The following is a 17,710-nucleotide window of genomic DNA, read 5'->3' as shown; positions in this document are numbered from 1 at the left end:
AGGTAGAGAAAAAAAATTTTATTAAGTAAATCATAAGGAAGAGAAAATACATTTACAGTACTGCACTGTCTTTACTGAAAAAAGAAATCCATGTTAAAAGTGGATCTGCACAATTCAAATCTGAGTTTTTCAAAGGTCAATTATATATGAAAACAGTACTCCTACATGTTTTCCCTTTGTTTTGAAGGTAGAAAAGATTTTAAAATCCTAATGATCTCTGGACTCTATGTATTAAGAGGTACACCTTTTCCAAAATACATAGGATATGGTTGCCAGTAATTATTTGCCATACCTATATGTTTATAGGTAAAAGCTATAACCATTAGAGTGAAATAAAGCCTGTGCTGCCAACCTCACTACTCAGATTAATTTCCATAGCTGTCATTTTAACAATATTTTTTATAGGTTTTCAAATGCAGATTATATTGACAGGTACTCTGCATAAATGTGCTATAATCCAAGGGGGCACATGTATTATGTTTTTGATTGTAGTAGGCTTTTTGGACTGATTGACTGTTTCTCTGCAACAAAATAAAATTATGATTGCTGGAAAAGAGGAATAAAGCTTCTCTGGTTTTCACTAGGCAATGTCTTGGTTTAAATCTATAAATTGTATAGACATATATATTTTTCTGTTGAAGAGTTGAGGATTGGCAAAAGAAAAACAATCTACCAAGGTATCATTATAATAAAAGTGGCTGTGTCTGTGAATTATTATATAGCAGTATTATGATGTGAATTATAATAAATTATTCAGTAGTACTTCACTCCACAGTATAGGACTCTGAGTAACAGATCTGAGGACTGTGACTTAGGAAAATGAATAACACGGTTTTATCCAGTTTGCTACTCTGCAGGCTATGTGTGTGAAAAAAGAATTTGTATGACTTAACCATGGACATTAAAATTGGGCTTGCCAACAAAAAAATTGTCTTAAACATTATGATTTATATTCTCATAAGAGAAAGAAACTAATTCTGCATTGTCTTATCCTTCATTATAAGTATTTTTTATAGCTTACTTATTTTGAGAGGGAGAGAGAGCAAGAGTGAGCATGAGTGTGGGAGGGGCAGACAAAGAGGGAGAGAGAATCCTAAACAGGCTCTGCACTGTGTGATGGAGCCTGACACTGGACTTGATCTCATGAACCATGAGATCATGACCAGAGCTGAAACCAAGAGTTGGACACTCAACCAGCTGAACCACCCAGGTGCCTCTGTCCTTCATTAGAGAGTAGTATTTTACTTTTGTATCCATATTGGCTGAATAGCCTGCACAGAGACTAGTAAAATTACAATAGTGGGAAGTATTTTTTGCAGTTTATCTCTCAATAAGGAATATTTCAGAAACATCTATTGAATGCTTAAAGAGAAAGGTACTGAAATAAGTTCTGTGAGGGCATGCAGAGATGACATATTCCTTACCCATGAGTTCAAGGGTTAATATAAAAGAGAAATAAAACTAGGAGTAAAAAGATTTTGAGGATGCCTTATAGAAGTGACAGAAGAAATTGCAAGGAAAAAAGTAATTTGACTAGATAAAATTGCAAAGTACAGTGCTTAAAAATGTATGCATTGGTGGAGAGAGAAGAGAGGATACTCCCAAAGGGGCAAATAACAACTGGAAATGTATTCACAGTAAATGAGACAGGCAGAGGATGACAAAGCAGTAAGAAAACCATGATGACTGTGATAGGTAAATGAGCATAGTACACAAACAGGGTTCACAAAGGAAATAGGGTTAGTAAACAGGGATATGGAAAATGTTTAAACTTGCTAGGAATTGAGGAAATGTGATTTTTAAATAAGAAGGAATCCTACACAGTGCTGATGAAACTACTGTTGCTGGAGGACCGTAAAAGATACAGCTCTGATAGAAGCATGTCATCAGCGCTGTACTTCAGTAGCAGTAAGAAACGTTGTTCATTCAGTAATTTAACATGAGTGGCTCTAGCTTATGGAAAATAATTAAAAGTAAAGACTAATACGTGTAACAGTGAATATGTGAATGTAAACAATGTTATGTGAAGAGAAATACCTAAGTTATGGTAAATTATTTTATCAGATGGTTATGTATCCCATCAGAATAAGGGGAGAAAGTATATAGTAGTATGAAGAGATGCATATAAAAAGAGTAGACTGTTATGTGTAATATTTGATTATAAGGTTATAAAATGTAAGTATTAAAATTTGAAAGTGAAAGAAAATTTATAATTCTTGCATTAGAGTAATGAAGTTATAGATAATTTCCTTTCTTCTTTTCTGATCTCTCTGAAATAGTGATAGTGATACTAATAGTGATACTAATTTTAAAATTTAAACATAAGATCTTCCCAAGAAACTGCCAGTTGAAGGGATAGACCTAACTAAATAGTAATATTTAATTGTCATGAGAAGAGAGACATAAACAAATACTCTTGAAATTCATTTTACTACATAGTGTGATTTTATAAAGTCAGGTGAATTTTAAAAGTTAGTGTTTTTTTAATGTTTATTTTTGAGAGAGAAAGAGAGTGTGGAGGGGCAGAGAGAGAGGGGAGGGGACAGAGGATCTGAAGTGGGCTCCAGGCTGACAGCAAAGAGCCCAACACGGGGTTCGAACCTACAAACCATGAGATCATGACCTGAGCCTAAGTTGGATGCTCAACTGACTGAACCACCCAGCTGCCCTTAAAAGTTAATGTTTCTTCATGAAATAAGCTGAACAGGGGTTATGAACTGAAAAACATTTATGAATTTAAAAATGTCAGTGAGATGCTGTTCCTTTTATTCACATTTTGATTGTAGAACTATTAGTTTACATTTTATGCTATTCTACAGAATAGTTAGCTAGGTATTTATTTAAATACATTTATGGAGTGCTTATAAAGTTTTCTAGGCCTGTATTTTCGGGACTGGTAATGAATGAAGATGAATAACTTGGTCTTTGCTCCAAGGGAGCTGTGCTTTAGTTGAGGACACTCATCTTGGTAGTGATTAGACCCTGATACAAGTCACATTTTGTTAAGCACTTCAACTGATGTTTACGTCAAGAATGACTTGAAATTGTGGGGAAGATAGGTAACTTTGATAGAGGGAACTGGGAAGACGTTACAGAGGTTGTGACAGGTTGCTGAGCCTTGAAGGAGGGTAAAAGGTTGTGAAATAAACAGTGGTTTTTCTGTGGGGGAGGGGGGGCTTTGAAGGCAGCTGAAGATCCATGAAAGCTGAGGAAGATGAAAGAAGATTCCAGATCATAGGGACTAGCATGAACAAAGTCATAGAGATGCCAATCCTGGATTTATGGAGTAGCTGGTTGCCCTGTGTTTCTAGAGGTATAAGTAAGTACATGTTTGAGGGTTACTCATGTAGGAGTCCTGGTAGCCAGTGTTTGAGATGCTGGTCTGTGCTGGTTAGTGCAAGTGACTAGGGATACATAAGTCAAAGAGCTTCTATTCTCAACAAACATGTGGTCTAGTGTGGGGAGCAATAATTAGTTAAAATCTAGTGTGTTGGCTTACATTGGTATGTTAAGGTTTATTTGACCTTATTATAAAATTCCTGTCCACAAATTTATGATTCAAGACATTATGATGTTCTAAAGGAAACTGTAGACTGTTACAGGATTATATAAGGGTGAGCGGGGAGTGTTTGATCCTGGCCAGAAGGAGTGACCCAGAAGTTGCTATAGGAGGCCATTATGTGCCCTGGGTTTTTAAGGGTAAGTGGAAATTAGAAGAGAGAATGGGAGTGAGGAAAAGAACAGTCTGGAAAGGCAGGATATAGCCAGATTTTTCTCAGAGTAGTTATACATATAGTCTTACAGGGAATTAGGGACTCTTAGTTTAGACATTTTTTCTTAGGCCTCTTGATATGGTAGTAAATAAATGACTATGTTTAAAAGAAATTTGTTAGTGAAAAGGATAAGCCAGAATGCCTAAATGGATTATGATTTCATGTAACTTGGCCGTTGTCAACACATCTTATTTCAGAACAATTTGTGAGATAGCAAAGGGCAAATTAAGGGGTGGGTTTTATTTAACTTTAAAATACTGCAATTAAAAAGAGGTGAAAGCTAGAGGTCTATTTATTAATGATACACTAAATAAACAGAAGGCAGAAATTCAGGGATTTAGTGAGGCAGCTAAAGGGTATTGAGGACAGATACAGAAAGAGTTAAAATAGGGAGAAGTAGCATTTCCAGATAACTGACACTGGTCCAGTGGGTTATAGGTTTGTTTGTTTGTTTTGATTTTTAAAAATGTTTTATTCTTGAGAGAGATAGAGAGACACAGAGTGTGAGTGGGGGAGGGGCAGAGAGAAAGAGGAGACACAGGATCCAGAGCAGACTCCAGGCTCTGAGCTTTCAGCACAGAACCCGACGGGGGACTCACACCCACGAACCTCGAGATTATAATCTGAGCTGAAGTCAGATGCGTAACTGACTGAGCCGCCACCCATTTGCCCCTCGAAGTGGTTATAGGTTTAAGCGCTCTTTTTTTTTTCTGTTTTACAAAAGTTATGAACTACTGAACATGTTACTTTTGATCACACTTAGTATCTTCATCTTGACTTTTAGCAGAGTTAGCTTCTTTTAATTTGAACTATTTTATTGTTGGCTAAATTTCCCAGTAGCTGGGAATGAAACCTAGTACTCAGCTTCTGAGAGAATTTATTAGTAAACTTGCTTCCCCACACAAGCCTTTGAAGTTAATTCAGGAAACAGCACTGTTGGAAAAGCCAACGATGCAGCCCGTCCTAAGCCTCTGCGGCAGCTGTGGAGATCATTCTGTTTGCCTGCTCTTCACAAATAAAGCTGGCATGTGAGCCTGGGCCCCATAATTTTTCCTTTACTCTTACAAAGTTCTGATTACAAAGTTCTTTTTAGTATACGCATGTTTTTATGTGTATCAGAAAGACTTCACTCAAATTAGTATTGTATTTATAGTCTCATCATGATGTTTCTGATGAAAATAATCGTTTATTTTAGCTCTTTGTACATCTAGGTGAAATATCGATACTGCCTTGTTATATTGAATGCTTCAGGATTTAGATTATGGTTTTATTTTTTTTAGAGTTTATTTATTTTTGAGAAAGAGAGAAAGTACGAGTGGGGAGGGGCAGAGAGAAAGTAGAGAGAATCACAAGCAGGCTTCATACTGTCAGCGCAGAACCTGATACGGGGCTCAAACCCCATGAACTGTGAGATCATGAGGCGAGCTGAAGTTGGACACTTAACCGACTGAGCCACCCAGGCACCCCATGTTTTTATTGTTTTTATATTAAAGTATAGTCCATAACAAGATACGCCTGTGTGTCCGTGCGTGCACCTGCATGTGCATGTAATTATTAGTAATGTAGACTAAAGAAATTTTTGTGTTTTAATCTCTGATAAAAAAGGTTAGTTCGAACTATATTCCTGAAGGGTATGTTACTTCATCAGGAGCATTTTAATTCTTAGTTTTAAATTTTAAAAAATGAGGAAAGTGTGATTTGTTGAGATTATGTTAGTTTCTTTGAAAGCAATTAATAAAGTCCCTTTCAAATTATTAGGTTATATAAATTCTTCATAATAATACTAAATTAGGTCAGTAGCATTGTTGCATTTTTTGCTTTGGAGTTTTTTCTGTATTTTAATGCAGTGCATTAGTTATTGCTTTGATATTTAGTTGCTTACCTGGAAGCTTTATTTATGTTCTGAGACACACATACACTCACACACATAAAATCACTTTCTTTTTATTACTGTCCATTTCTATTTTGTTCTCCCAGAGGTTGATAGAGCAGCATCTGGTCTAGCTTGATAATGTGCAGTCTTATTTCAGTTCCTCCTGTCTACCTGTATTGTTTGATAGAACATCAGACATTTAAAAAAGAATAGAAATCTGTTTGGGTGCTGTGAATCAAGAAGGAAGTGGTTTACCAACTTAGTCATTTCCCTATTTTTCCACCTCACGTCTTGGAAAAGGGTGTGTTTATGGGACATATATTCCTTTCCTCTAGTTGGATGTGCCTTATGAGAGAAATTCTTTTAATAACTCCTGAACCTTGGCTCCTCTGTGTGTGTCTCCATCTTTTGGGAAAAGCTAAGTCAGAACTGTAGTGGGCTCAGGTTGTCATCCAAATGGGATAGATATGTAATGACAATGACAGCATATGGCTCAGGCTAAGATCTTTCTTAGTGGTCTCCTACCCAGTTCTTCTCCATCAGAGCTGGGCTAGCCCTTCACTGGTCCCATGTCTCCAAGCCTGTTCAATCAAACCATGAGATGAGCTTTCATTCTTACATTTCTGTCTAAGGGTCAAGCTCATGAGTGACGATCTGCAACAGAATAACTCTCCTGTGTTTGCTTTACTGCTTTATCTTGCTTAAGGGAAGACAAATTTAATATATTAGGACTTTCTTCTGGATTTTTTCCTTTTTTTTTTTTTTGATTCATGGTACATTTGAAGCTCCAAAATATCCAGTGTCTAGTCCTGTACATGTCAGCATCACTTTCATCTCTTTTTAAGTTTGAACAAAAACAGAAATATTTCGTGGAAAAATTTGTAGTATATAGACTGATGTTTGCTTTACCTTTCTTCATCTTCCAGGATTATAAAATTAATAATTAGAAAGAAATCTCCAAACTTGGTACAATTTTCTATGTTACGTGTTTTTGCTTTTCTTCATTTAGTTCTGACTCTTTCATCTGTTCAGCTATTGCCATTAAACAGAATTCTCTTCTACGAGAAATGAGTATTAGAAATGGATTTAAAAAGAAAAGGTTAATGAGAAAAGATGACAGTACATATATAACCATGTGATTGCTCTGTAAAGTATGAATTAATTATACTGATAATGGAGGCTAAGCCTAGCAGAGGGATGGGATTGGAATGCTGGCAGGATGGAATGGCCACTGCATGTGCAAGATTACAGCATGTAATTGAGCATACTGAAGAGAAGACTTAGAACTTAGATTTTATTAGAAGGGCGAGAGGCAAAACAGATCCCTCACAAGGAGAGTAAAGATGGTGACTAGTGCATGTTTTTGATTGGACAGAAGAAAGAGATGTCACCAGCAGTTGAGGATATGAGAGGGTGAGTCATGGAAATGATTTTAAGTGGGTTTTGATAGTGATAGTAAAATGTAGAAAAACAACTTAAACCTGTTTCTAGCAGTTGACTCATGGCCTACTGAAAAGAGTCACCTTAAGGTACTGCTTTTGAATGCTCTCCTTTTAAGTCGTTTGCTTTTCTGTATCAGTTTTTTTTAATAACAACAGTAAAAAGAGCTACCAAAAATCAGATCAGTAATCATTGATATTAACATGTTAACATGTTAATTATAATAAACATGTTTCTCTTGGTAGTGATCTTCTAAAAATGAGTCTAACTTCAGGAAAGGAAAAGGTGTTTGTCATAATGTTTTGACTTGTGTGTAATAAAAGACTTTATAAAACACAGAAAATCCTTTCCAGTTTTTTTAAGGTGATGCTTTAAAAAAACTTTTTTAAGTTTTTTATGAGAGAGAGAGAGAGAGAGAGACTGTGACCAGGGGAGGGTGAGAGAGAGAGGGAGGGAGACACAGAATCCGAAGCAGGCCAGGCTTCAGGCTCTGAGCTGTCAACACAGAGCCTGACATGGGACTCAAACTCAAAAATTGCAAGATCATGACCTGAGCTGAAGTCAGACGCTTGACCCATTGAGCCACCGTGGTGCCCCTTAAGGTGACTATTTTTTTTTAAATGTTTATTTATTTTGAGAGAGAATGAGAATACCCCAAGCAGGCTTCACACTGTCAGTGCAGAGCCTGATGCAGGGCTCAGTCTCATGACCCTGAGATCATGACCTAAGCCAAAATCAGTTGGATGCTCAATCGACTGAGCCACCCAGGTGCCCTGCCCCTAAGGTGACCATTTTTGTATAAGTAAAACCTATTTTTAAATTTTTTTGTGCATATCACATTTTTTAAAAAATGCACCTTATTTTTTATTTTTTAAAAGTTTGTTTTTATTTATTTTGAGAGAGATATAGAGAGCAAGCAGGGGAGGACAAAAGAGAGAGGGAGACAGAATACCAGGTAGGTTCCATGCACTATCAGCACAGAGCCCAAAGTGGGGCTTGAACCCAAGAACCATGAGATCATGATCTGAGCTGAAATCAAGAGTCGGATGCTTAACCGACTGAGCCACCAGGTGCCCTTGCACCTTATTTTTTAAAGCAGAGTTAGGTTCCCAGAAAAACTGGGCAGAAGGTATGGATTTCCCATATACCTCCTACTCCCACATATGCATAGGCTCCCCCATTATCAACATCCCCCACCAGAGTGGTACATTTGTTACAGTTGATGAACTTAACATTGACATGTTATTATCACTCAGAGTCGACATGAGAGTTCACTCTTAGTGATGTACCTTCTATGTGTTTGGAAAAATTTCTAATGACATGTATCCACCATTATAATATCATATGGAGTAGTTTCACTGCCCTAAAAAATCTTCTGTGTTCTGCCTGTTCAGTTCTCCCTTCCTCCAACACCTTATCTTTTTACTGTCTCCATAGTTTTGCCTTTTCCAGAATGTCATATAGTTGGAATCAAACAGTACACAGGTTTTCAGGCTGGCTTCTTTCACTCGATAATATGCGCTTAAAGTTCCTCCATGTCTTTTCATGGCTTGATTGCTGTTTCTCTTTAGCACTGAGTAATATTTCATTGGGTATGCCACAATTTATTTATCCATTCACCTACCAAAGGACATCCTGGTTACTTCCTTTTTTTTTAATTTTTAAAGTTTATTTTTTTTGAGAGAGTGGATGTGGAGGCAGGGCAGGCGGGGCAGCAGGAGGGAGGGAGGGAGAGAGAGAGAGAGGGAGAGAGAGAGAGAGATTGCCAAGCACTTCATGCTCAGTGTAGAGCCCAACACAGGGCTCAATCTCATGAACCATGAGATCATGAACTGAGCCGAAGTTGGATGCTTAACTTACTGAGCCACCCAGGCACTGTCTATAGTAAGTCTTGAAGTTGGATAGTCTTGCAGCTTTTTTCTTATCCTTCAATATCATGTTGGCTCTTAAGTGTTTTTTGCTTCTCTTTATATAAGAATTGACATCTTGGCAATATTGAGGGTTCCTATCTATGGCTATGGGATAGATCTTAAATTCTTTGATTCCTTTCATCAGAGTTTTTTGTTTGTTTTCTTCATATAGAGCTTGTACATATTTTTTTTTAGATTTATAACTTTTTTGGGAGGTCCTAATGTAAATGATATTGTGTTTTTCATTTCACATTTCACTTGTTGGTTACTAGTATCTAGGAAGGCAGTTAACTTTTGTGTGTCAACCTTGTATGACACAGTCTTGCTGTAATTGCTTATTAGTTTCAGGAATGTTCTTGTGGATTCTTTCAGATTTTTCACAAGATGATCGTGTCATCTGAAATGGTTTGTTTTGTTTGTTTTGTGGACGGCATAGGATAGGTGGAGGAAAGCCTTCGTCACACATTCCATGAATCAGTGCAGCGTCATCTCTTCCCAGTGAGGGTGTCACCCCTGTCCCCTGTCTTCTCTGCAAAGTGTCTTGGGCTCCACAGATGACCTGAGGCTGCCGGTGTCACTGCTGCCCCCATGCAGGGCTCAGGCTCCAGGCTCCTCTTAAACCTCATTTGCTTTAAAACTCTCCTCTCTTTTTAAAATTAATAAATTAAGTTCTGTTGCAGTGTTTTAGTAGTTTTACATGTACAACATAATGATTTGATACTCAGATCTGTTTTTTTTTAAATCTGCTTAAAAAATTTTTTTGAATGTTTATTTATTTTTGAGGGAAAGAGAGATAAGACAGAGTGTGAGCAGGGGAGGAGCAGAGAGAAAGGGAGACACAGAATCCAAAACGGGCTCCAGGCTCTGAGCTGTCAGCACAGAGCCTGACACAGGGCTCAAGTTCACAAACTGGGAAATCATGGTCTGAGCCAAAATCAGATGCTTAACTGACTGAGCCACCCAGGCACCCCTAAATTTGTTTTTTTTTAATTGCAGTGGAAAAGAAGTCACAAAAAGTGGCTTTAGGTCATGGAAAATGTATGGAACAGGGACAGGAATTTACCAACCAGTACTTCTGTGAGATACCTTTTTTCTTTTTTTAAGTTTTATTTATTTGAGAGAGAGAGACAGTGCAAGTGGGGGAGGGGCAGACAGAGGGAAGGTGAGAATCCCAAGCAGGTTTTGCACCACCAGCACAGAACCTGACACGTGGCACAAACTCCCCAAATTGTGTAATCATGACCTGAGCCTAAACCAAGAGTCAGGCGCTTAACTGACTGAGCCAGCCAGGAGCCCCATCTCTGTGACATATCTTGAGTAACTACATAAGACCTGCTGAAGAGCCATCCTCTCTCTCCTAAAATAGACAAGGCAGCCTCTCCATATCTAGGGCATCCCTATATCACTGACTACTTCCTGGTGACCCTTGGGGGTGTGTGTGTGTGTGTGTGTGTGTGTGTGTGTGTGTGTGTGTATAAAGTTATATTTAAATTATTTTTGAGAGCATTGTTCTATAAGATACTAGGTTTTTTTTCTTTAAATATTTGCTGAAAATGTTGCATCTTATTATTTCTTCTTATGAAAAAATAGTATTTTTTTAAAAATCACTCAAATATAACAGTTTTTCTTAGAATTAACGTTAGTGCCCAGAGCCTATATTGCATGTATAAATGTTAACATGTAGAAAAATTACTTTACATCATATCTGCCCCGTGGAAATTGTTTGTATGATTTAATGTATTTGAAGAGATTTATGTTGCTCTGTTTCCTTAAATAAAAGATTTCTGTGGAATATTTCAGGGTGAAAGGGGTCTAGAGAACTTCCCATTTTAGAAACAAAAGAAACTCACTGATTTTCCTTACCAAGAGTTATGGACAGAAAATACATGAAATTAGATCAGTAGGCTGCAAAATTCACCTTAAGTTCGTTAAATATAATGCTTGCCTGGAATTCTCTTTTCTCACAGAAGTACTCTGTGTGTAGACTTCTCTTTGTAGAAACAAGTTGTAAAAAGGACACGAGAGCCAGAACCTAAGAGGACCTGAGGTTGAAGGAGGATTTTGTTTAATTTCTTTATCAAAAACAATTTACTCTCTCATAAAAATAAATATCTTTTTCAAAAAATTAAAATTTTATTATTTTGTGTCATTTAAAATTGTATCTCAGTGTTAAATTTCCCTTTTTAACTTGTCACGGTGGAGTCCTAGATGTGCATTGCAAGGTTAAACGTTATTATTACTGATCTATGTGTCTTTGAAAGCATCTGACTTAGAAAGGAGATTTCTAATATATTAGTTTTTTTTTTTTTTGGAGTCATTGTACATATGTTAAGCATGATAGATCTATTATACAATTTAAAAATGCCATTATGGGGCATCTGGGTGGCTCAGTTGGTTGAGTGTCCAACTCTTGATTTCAGCTCAGGTCATGATCTCAAGGTCATGAGTTTGAGCCCTGTGCCAAGCTTTGTGCTGACAATATGGAGACTGCTTGGGACGCTCTCTCTTGTTCTCTCGCTGTCTCACCCTCTTCTCCCCTGTTTGCATGTGCTCTTGTGCATGCTTGCTCTTTCTCTCTCAGAATAAATAAACATTAACAAAAATAAAAACACCCTTCATTATATATGTTTACAATATTCTGTAGTTTTTTTTTTTAGAATTGGAAGAAAGTTGTAAATTATAAGCCTATACCAAATTGTACCTGAATTATTTTCAGTGCCAAGAATATTTCAGTATAGTTTTAGTTTAAAAAAAAAAATCAGAAAACTTAAAATTTAGGATGTGAAAATGGTAGTTCTTTAATCCAATTATGTATAAAAACATTTTTTAAAAAGTAAGAAGATAATCTTCTATATAAAAAATCCCTTTAATTCAATAGAATAGTTGGTATTATAGTAAGCAATGTAAGGGTATGGTAGAATCCTTTAAAACCTTAGAAATATGTTTGAAAGTCCTTTTTAAAGTACGATATTCTGTGTTACAGAGGCAAGACTGGAATGCATTGGTATTATGAAAGCCTTTTACCTGTGGAGAAGTTAAGGCAAACCACCAAGATAACATAATGTTTAAATCTTACTGCAGTTTTAAATTTTGGTATACAAAGTCATTAGCTTCAGAAAGCATAGAACTCTTTTGGAATTGTGCTAGCTTGCTTTCTAAATATACAAAGGAAAATAATTTTCTGATGAGGAAAAGCTAGTGTGACATGGTGTTACAAAATTGAGATGTACCTCCTAGACTTGTCATGTCCAGGTTGAGAGAAGGAACATTTTTAACTTGTAGGTGAGAGGTAGGTGGAGAGATGTTCTTACTTGAGGAAAAACATGAGATTGGGATACAGAAGTCTGTTAACTCTATAATTAATAAACTACTTGAGCCATTGGGACAGCTGGGGGATTTTGACATCTAATTGAGTTAGGAGAGCAAACAACCATGGATTTCTGTCTTTTATTTATATCTTTTTGTCAGGTATTAGTTTTAAAGTCTGATATTTATATATGAGAGCCAAATAGAAAGATACTATGTTGAACCACTTGCATACAGATCTTTTGGGCGGTTGGGTTGAACTTCTTAAGTAATTAATTGCATTAACTTGTTGAATAGAATTTCTTTTTATTTAAAAATTTTTAATGTCTATTTTTGAGAGAGAGAGACAGAGAGAGAGTACGAGCAGGGGAGAGAGGGGGACAGAGAGAGAGGAGACACAGAATCTGAAGCAGGCTCCACGCTCTGAGCTGTCAGCAGGTAGGCCGATGTAGGGCTCCAAGTCATGAACCGTGAGGTCATGACCTTAGCCGAAGTTGGATGTTTAACCTACTCAGCCACCCAGGTGCCCCATACTTGCTTTATTAAAAGAATATTTCAGTCATTTTGATTTTTATAGTAATTTTGGTAGAGACTTAAAAGAAACATTAAAAGATTTGACTTTATATTACTATTATAGAGCTTGGTTCGTAGATAGTTTATTTCTTGGATTTGGCATAAGATTTTATGTAAATAAATACAAAAGTCATAGTGTTCTTAACCCTTTTTTATTTAGTGTAAAATTTTGGTGAAGTAGCATAGGTCATTGCTGCCTTAGAATAGGTATATCGCCCTAAGCCTCCCTATGTTTTGTTTAAACAATTTTTTTTAAATTTTTATTTATTTTTGAGAGAGGGAGAATGCGAGCAGGGGAGGGGCAGAGAGAGGGAAAAAGAGGATTCAAAGTGGGCTCTGTGCTAAGAGCAGAGAGCCCAATGCTGGGCTTGATCTCACAAACTGCGAGATCATGACCTGAGCCAAAGGTGGACGCTTAACCAACTGAGCCACCCAAAGCACCCTTTCCATTTTTAAGATTCTAGATTGGACTGCCAAGACAACAGTTTATTTGTACTGTATCTCATTTCACAGAGGATTTTTGGTGACTACTACTACTGTTGCTATACTAATAAGCATTTATTAAGTGCATGCTTACTTTGAGCTAGGCATATGATCTTGTCTAATTCCTACACAAATCCTATGAGGTGAGTATTATCTGTGTTTTGCAGTTGAGAAAATGATGCTTAGAGGAGTTAAGTAACTTGCCAAAATTTAACCTTCTAAGAGATGAAGCTAGAATGCAGATTTAGGAAATCTAATTTTTGCTCCTAATTTCTATGGGGGTGGGGAGGGGATTGCAAACCAGAATTAAATGTCCAAACTGGGAAGAAAAAAGAAAGACAGTGGAATTTCATGTCTTTAGGTCCCATGGCTTTTATGACTGGATCATGAATTTGACTCTGAATTCACTGTAGGAAAAAAAAAATGGAAGAGAGCAAAATGGGTATGTGAGAATACCACATAAAATCCTTTTCTTAGGACTTAATTCTCAAATAGAGTCCCTCTGTGGGAACCTCAAAAAAGAGTCTCTTTGGAAAATGTTGGGAATAATTTCTTCAGTAATATTTCTTATAATATATCTGGTTACAGGTTCAATAGGACTGCTTCTTTCTGATCTCACAATGAAACTTGAGGCAATAATGTCAAAGCATGATTTGGTCAGAGTTCTGTGAGATACTATGATAGTATGGATCAAATATGCGTGGTTTGGTATGATCCATGTATGAAATCCAGAATACTGAGAAGGATGGAATGATGGTTTGTATGTTTGCCAGTCAATCCTGAGTTTTGTATATACTTCAGAAATCAAATGAACACAGAGTAGAGTTAACATCTTTGTTCTGAAAATTGAGAAGCATAGACAAAGAACATAGTGACGATTCATGTTATTGAGTTCACAATTGAATGAGTATCCCAGGCTACAGGACTGTTCTAGAAGCCAAGAAGGTAAACTTTAGTAAGAAGATATTTTTCAGTCCTGTGAAATGCAGCAGAGATGCCTGATTAGATGAGGACTGAAAAATTAAATTTCAGAAACAGGTCTTATGTATCTTAGCAAGTGCAGTGTCAGTGCTGAGTGTTGCGGAATAGAAATCCCATTGTCTTGGATTCAGGATTGAGTACAAGATGAGGAAGTGGCAACTTTGTGTGTTGACTTCTCTTGTAGTTGAATATTGTAATGGGAAGGAGAGAACCTGAAGCTCAGGACCCCAGCATTGAAGGAGAAGTTTTGTTGAAGGACTTAAAGAGACTTGAGACTGTAGGCTAAGGACAAGGAACCAATTTAGAGGGAAATATTTAAGATAAAAAACAGTGATGATTGATGTTGCAAGGTACACATGTTTGGGCCTGGAAGGGATGGAATTCAGACCATTGAGGGTGGCAAATAAATCAGCTCTACTGAAAAATAGAGTACCTACTCGCTACCTTCCCCAAGTCATTCAGAGAAGTATAGACATGGGGATAATGGGGTTTAGTCTAGAAAAGGTGGATGAAATCAGAATATGAATCAAGAGTGCATGACCCAACTGAAGAGGTGATTGAGACCAGCAGCAGTTCTCTGCTAAACCCTGAAAATGAGAGCTGTCTTGGGAGCTGTAAATAAGGGGAACTGGGGGTGGAAGATGGGTTAAACTAGACAGTGACAGAGAAGCCAAGAATCCCAGCAAAAATAAAAATGTAATTCATTTTGACACTTCTTCCAGTGTATGATTTTGCTTTTATACCTAGTGACTCCTTCTGCCTCAGGAGCTTGCTTACCCAGGAATACGTGTGGTGGAAGCAACAGGGAACTGGGTAGTAAGGAAGCTGGATTTGCACCTCTCATATAGGAAGTTTGTTGTAGGCAGATATTTGAAGCCCATTTAGAGTTGGCATGTGGAGTTAAAAGCTAAAGACTAAAGGCCTTAGGGACTGTGTTTGTTGTTGGAGACACATTGAAATAAAGAAAAGTAGAGGACACTCAGTGACTGAACTGTATTTACTGGCTGGAAAGGCACACAGCCTGACCAGATCAGTTCTCAGCATCCAAGGGGAGTGGATTTCAGGGCTGAGTGAAGGGAAGAGGAGAAAAAGGAAAATGCTTTTCTATCGTGTAAAGGGCTGGTTAAGAAAATGTCATCTACTCGGGGCATCAAAGAACAGCTTTTAGTTGATAATGCACCAGGAGCAGCAACAACTGAATAGTTTGTGCAAAGTGCTGGAGCTCTTTGTGGGCAGAGAGCAGAAAGCCCATGGCAACGAAAGTAGTAGAGAAAAATCATAGAGGAAGGAAAATGCTCTGCCACTTACTTAATGTGGTAAAGGCCTGGTAGAAAAGGGGAGAAATTGTTTCATTCTATTTGTAAGTAATCAACATGTTTTCCCGGCCCTCACAGCCCAAAATCAAGAAATAGGAGCCACAATAACACCAGAAACTAGGGATTTCTTGAAAGTCTTGGTTTGGAGCTCCTCTGTTTGACCTAGGACTCCAGAAATGCCTTGTCCAAGTGCAGGCTCTGAGTGGCTAATGGATTTACTGTCTGGCTACTATGCCAGCAGCCATGGGCTAGAAAGGCCCCTACTTTTGAGGCTGTTAACTCTTTTGTGGTCAAGATTCCTTTCCTTTTTGCCACTTTTCCTTCAATGGACAATTTTGTTTCTTGTGTCTAGTGGGCTCCCCCTACCACCAAGTCATCCACAGTGTGAGGGTCAGGAATCTTCTTCTGCTGATGGCCCATCAGTCTACCATGGTAAGATTGCCTTTGGGTTCAGGGCATGTGCCATGCCAGAATGGCAGATTTGTATACATAGTACTTGGCAGAAGTTGTCTCTTGCTCTCTCAGCACTCCTTTCAACAAGAGCCCCATGGGCTTGTGTTACTCTGCACCTATGGGATGAGCCTGAAACCAAGGCGTGGGAGTCATGGGAACCACTCAGTCTGGTTTGCAAACACACTAGGGGCTCAGCCCGCTTCTCTGCAGGGGTTGCTTCTGTTTTCCTCCTGGACAAGATTTTGTGTGATTAGGTAAGCTGGTCTTCAGGAACTGTGGAGTACATATAGATAGAGAGATTAGGTCCTGATACAAGGGTCAACCCTTGTATTTTTGTCTTTTGAGCTTTCTCTCTCTATGTCTTGGGAAAAGAAATAAGGAAGAAATGGTTTGAGTGAACCCATCATTACTGGCTTCTGATTTTTCTAGCTCTGTCAGAAAGGTCATTTGTGTGGATACTTGTTACTAGTTATAATACTTAATAAGAGTTTCAGGAATGCATTTAATAGTTTCTCGTAGGTATACAATCGTTTTTCTCAAGCAGATTTGGTTTTTTAATCACAAATCCTGCATTAAGAATGGTAATAGTCTAACATTTTTGAGATCATCCTGACAACTGAATTTATACCCCATTTGTAAAGAGGCTGTCACTAATTGTATCTACTTGCATCTTGTGTAACCTGTGAGCAATTTGGAGGGAACAGATTCATTTTATTCATTCCTCTGTTCGTTATGCTTACTGTGTAGTAGACATGCAGAAGTGGAGATAGTAACAATAATGAATAGAAACATGGAGTTTCTGGAACTTGTATTATGATGGATCTTCAAAAGATTCTTGAGGGGTGTGTGTGAGGGAGGAGAGTTTTGAAATGGGCATATGGGATGGTCTGTTAGGGTTCCCCAGGGAAGCAGAGCCAACAGGATGTATATAGAGAGAAAGAGATTTATTATTTTTTTCAACGTTTTTTTTTAATTTTTTTTTTTATTTTTGGGACAGAGAGAGACAGAGCATGAACGGGGGAGGGGCAGAGAGAGAGGGAGACACAGAATCGGAAACAGGCTCCAGGCTCTGAGCCATCAGCCCAGAGCCCGACGCGGGGCTCGAACTCACGGACCGCGAGATCGTGACCTGGCTGAAGTCGGACGCTTAACCGACTGCGCCACCCAGGCGCCCCGAGAAAGAGATTTATTATAAGGAAGTCCTAAGATGTGCACTGCACAAGCTGGAGATCTAGGAGAACTGATGGTGTAGTTCCAGTTAGAGTCCAGAGGCCTAAGAATTGTGAGTGCTGATGGCATATGATTCAGTCCAAAAGCTCGCAAGCTTAAGACTCAAGAAGAGCTGATGTTTTCAGTTTGAGTTGACTGGAACTCAAAGTTGGCAGGAAAAGACGGATGTCCTGGCTCAAGCAGTCAGACTGGAGGGCTTCCCTCTTATTTCAGGGAAGGTTAGACTTCTTGTTCTAGTCAGACCTTGAACTGATTGGTTGAGGGCCATCCACATTAGGGAGGGCAGTGTGCCTTACTCAGCCTTTGATGCAAATGTTAATTTCAAAAACACCCTGAGACACACCCAGAATACTGTTTGACCAAATGTCAGTT

At 38.0% G+C, this 17,710-nt stretch overlaps 1 protein-coding gene across 4 annotated transcripts in view; it reads left to right on the top strand.

Moving 5' to 3' along the window:
- Positions 1-17,710, top strand: part of UBE2E2 (ubiquitin conjugating enzyme E2 E2) — a 380,850-nt gene that overhangs the window by 51,998 nt on the left and 311,142 nt on the right. The window contains exon 4 of one of the 4 annotated variants that reach the window (XM_047874549.1): positions 16,008-16,380. The exons of the other annotated variants lie outside the window; for them this stretch is intronic. Within the exon in view, the coding sequence (XP_047730505.1) occupies positions 16,008-16,362 (355 nt within the window). The 3' untranslated portion in view covers positions 16,363-16,380. Of the gene's footprint in view, positions 1-16,007; positions 16,381-17,710 lie in introns of those variants that run through there. 4 annotated transcript variants of the gene reach the window in all.

This window comes from Prionailurus viverrinus, chromosome C2 (assembly GCF_022837055.1).
Source record: "Prionailurus viverrinus isolate Anna chromosome C2, UM_Priviv_1.0, whole genome shotgun sequence".
Lineage (NCBI taxonomy): Eukaryota > Metazoa > Chordata > Mammalia > Carnivora > Felidae > Prionailurus > Prionailurus viverrinus.
The sequence above is the reverse complement of the archived record's forward strand: the minus strand, read 5'-3'. Positions and strand labels throughout refer to the sequence as shown.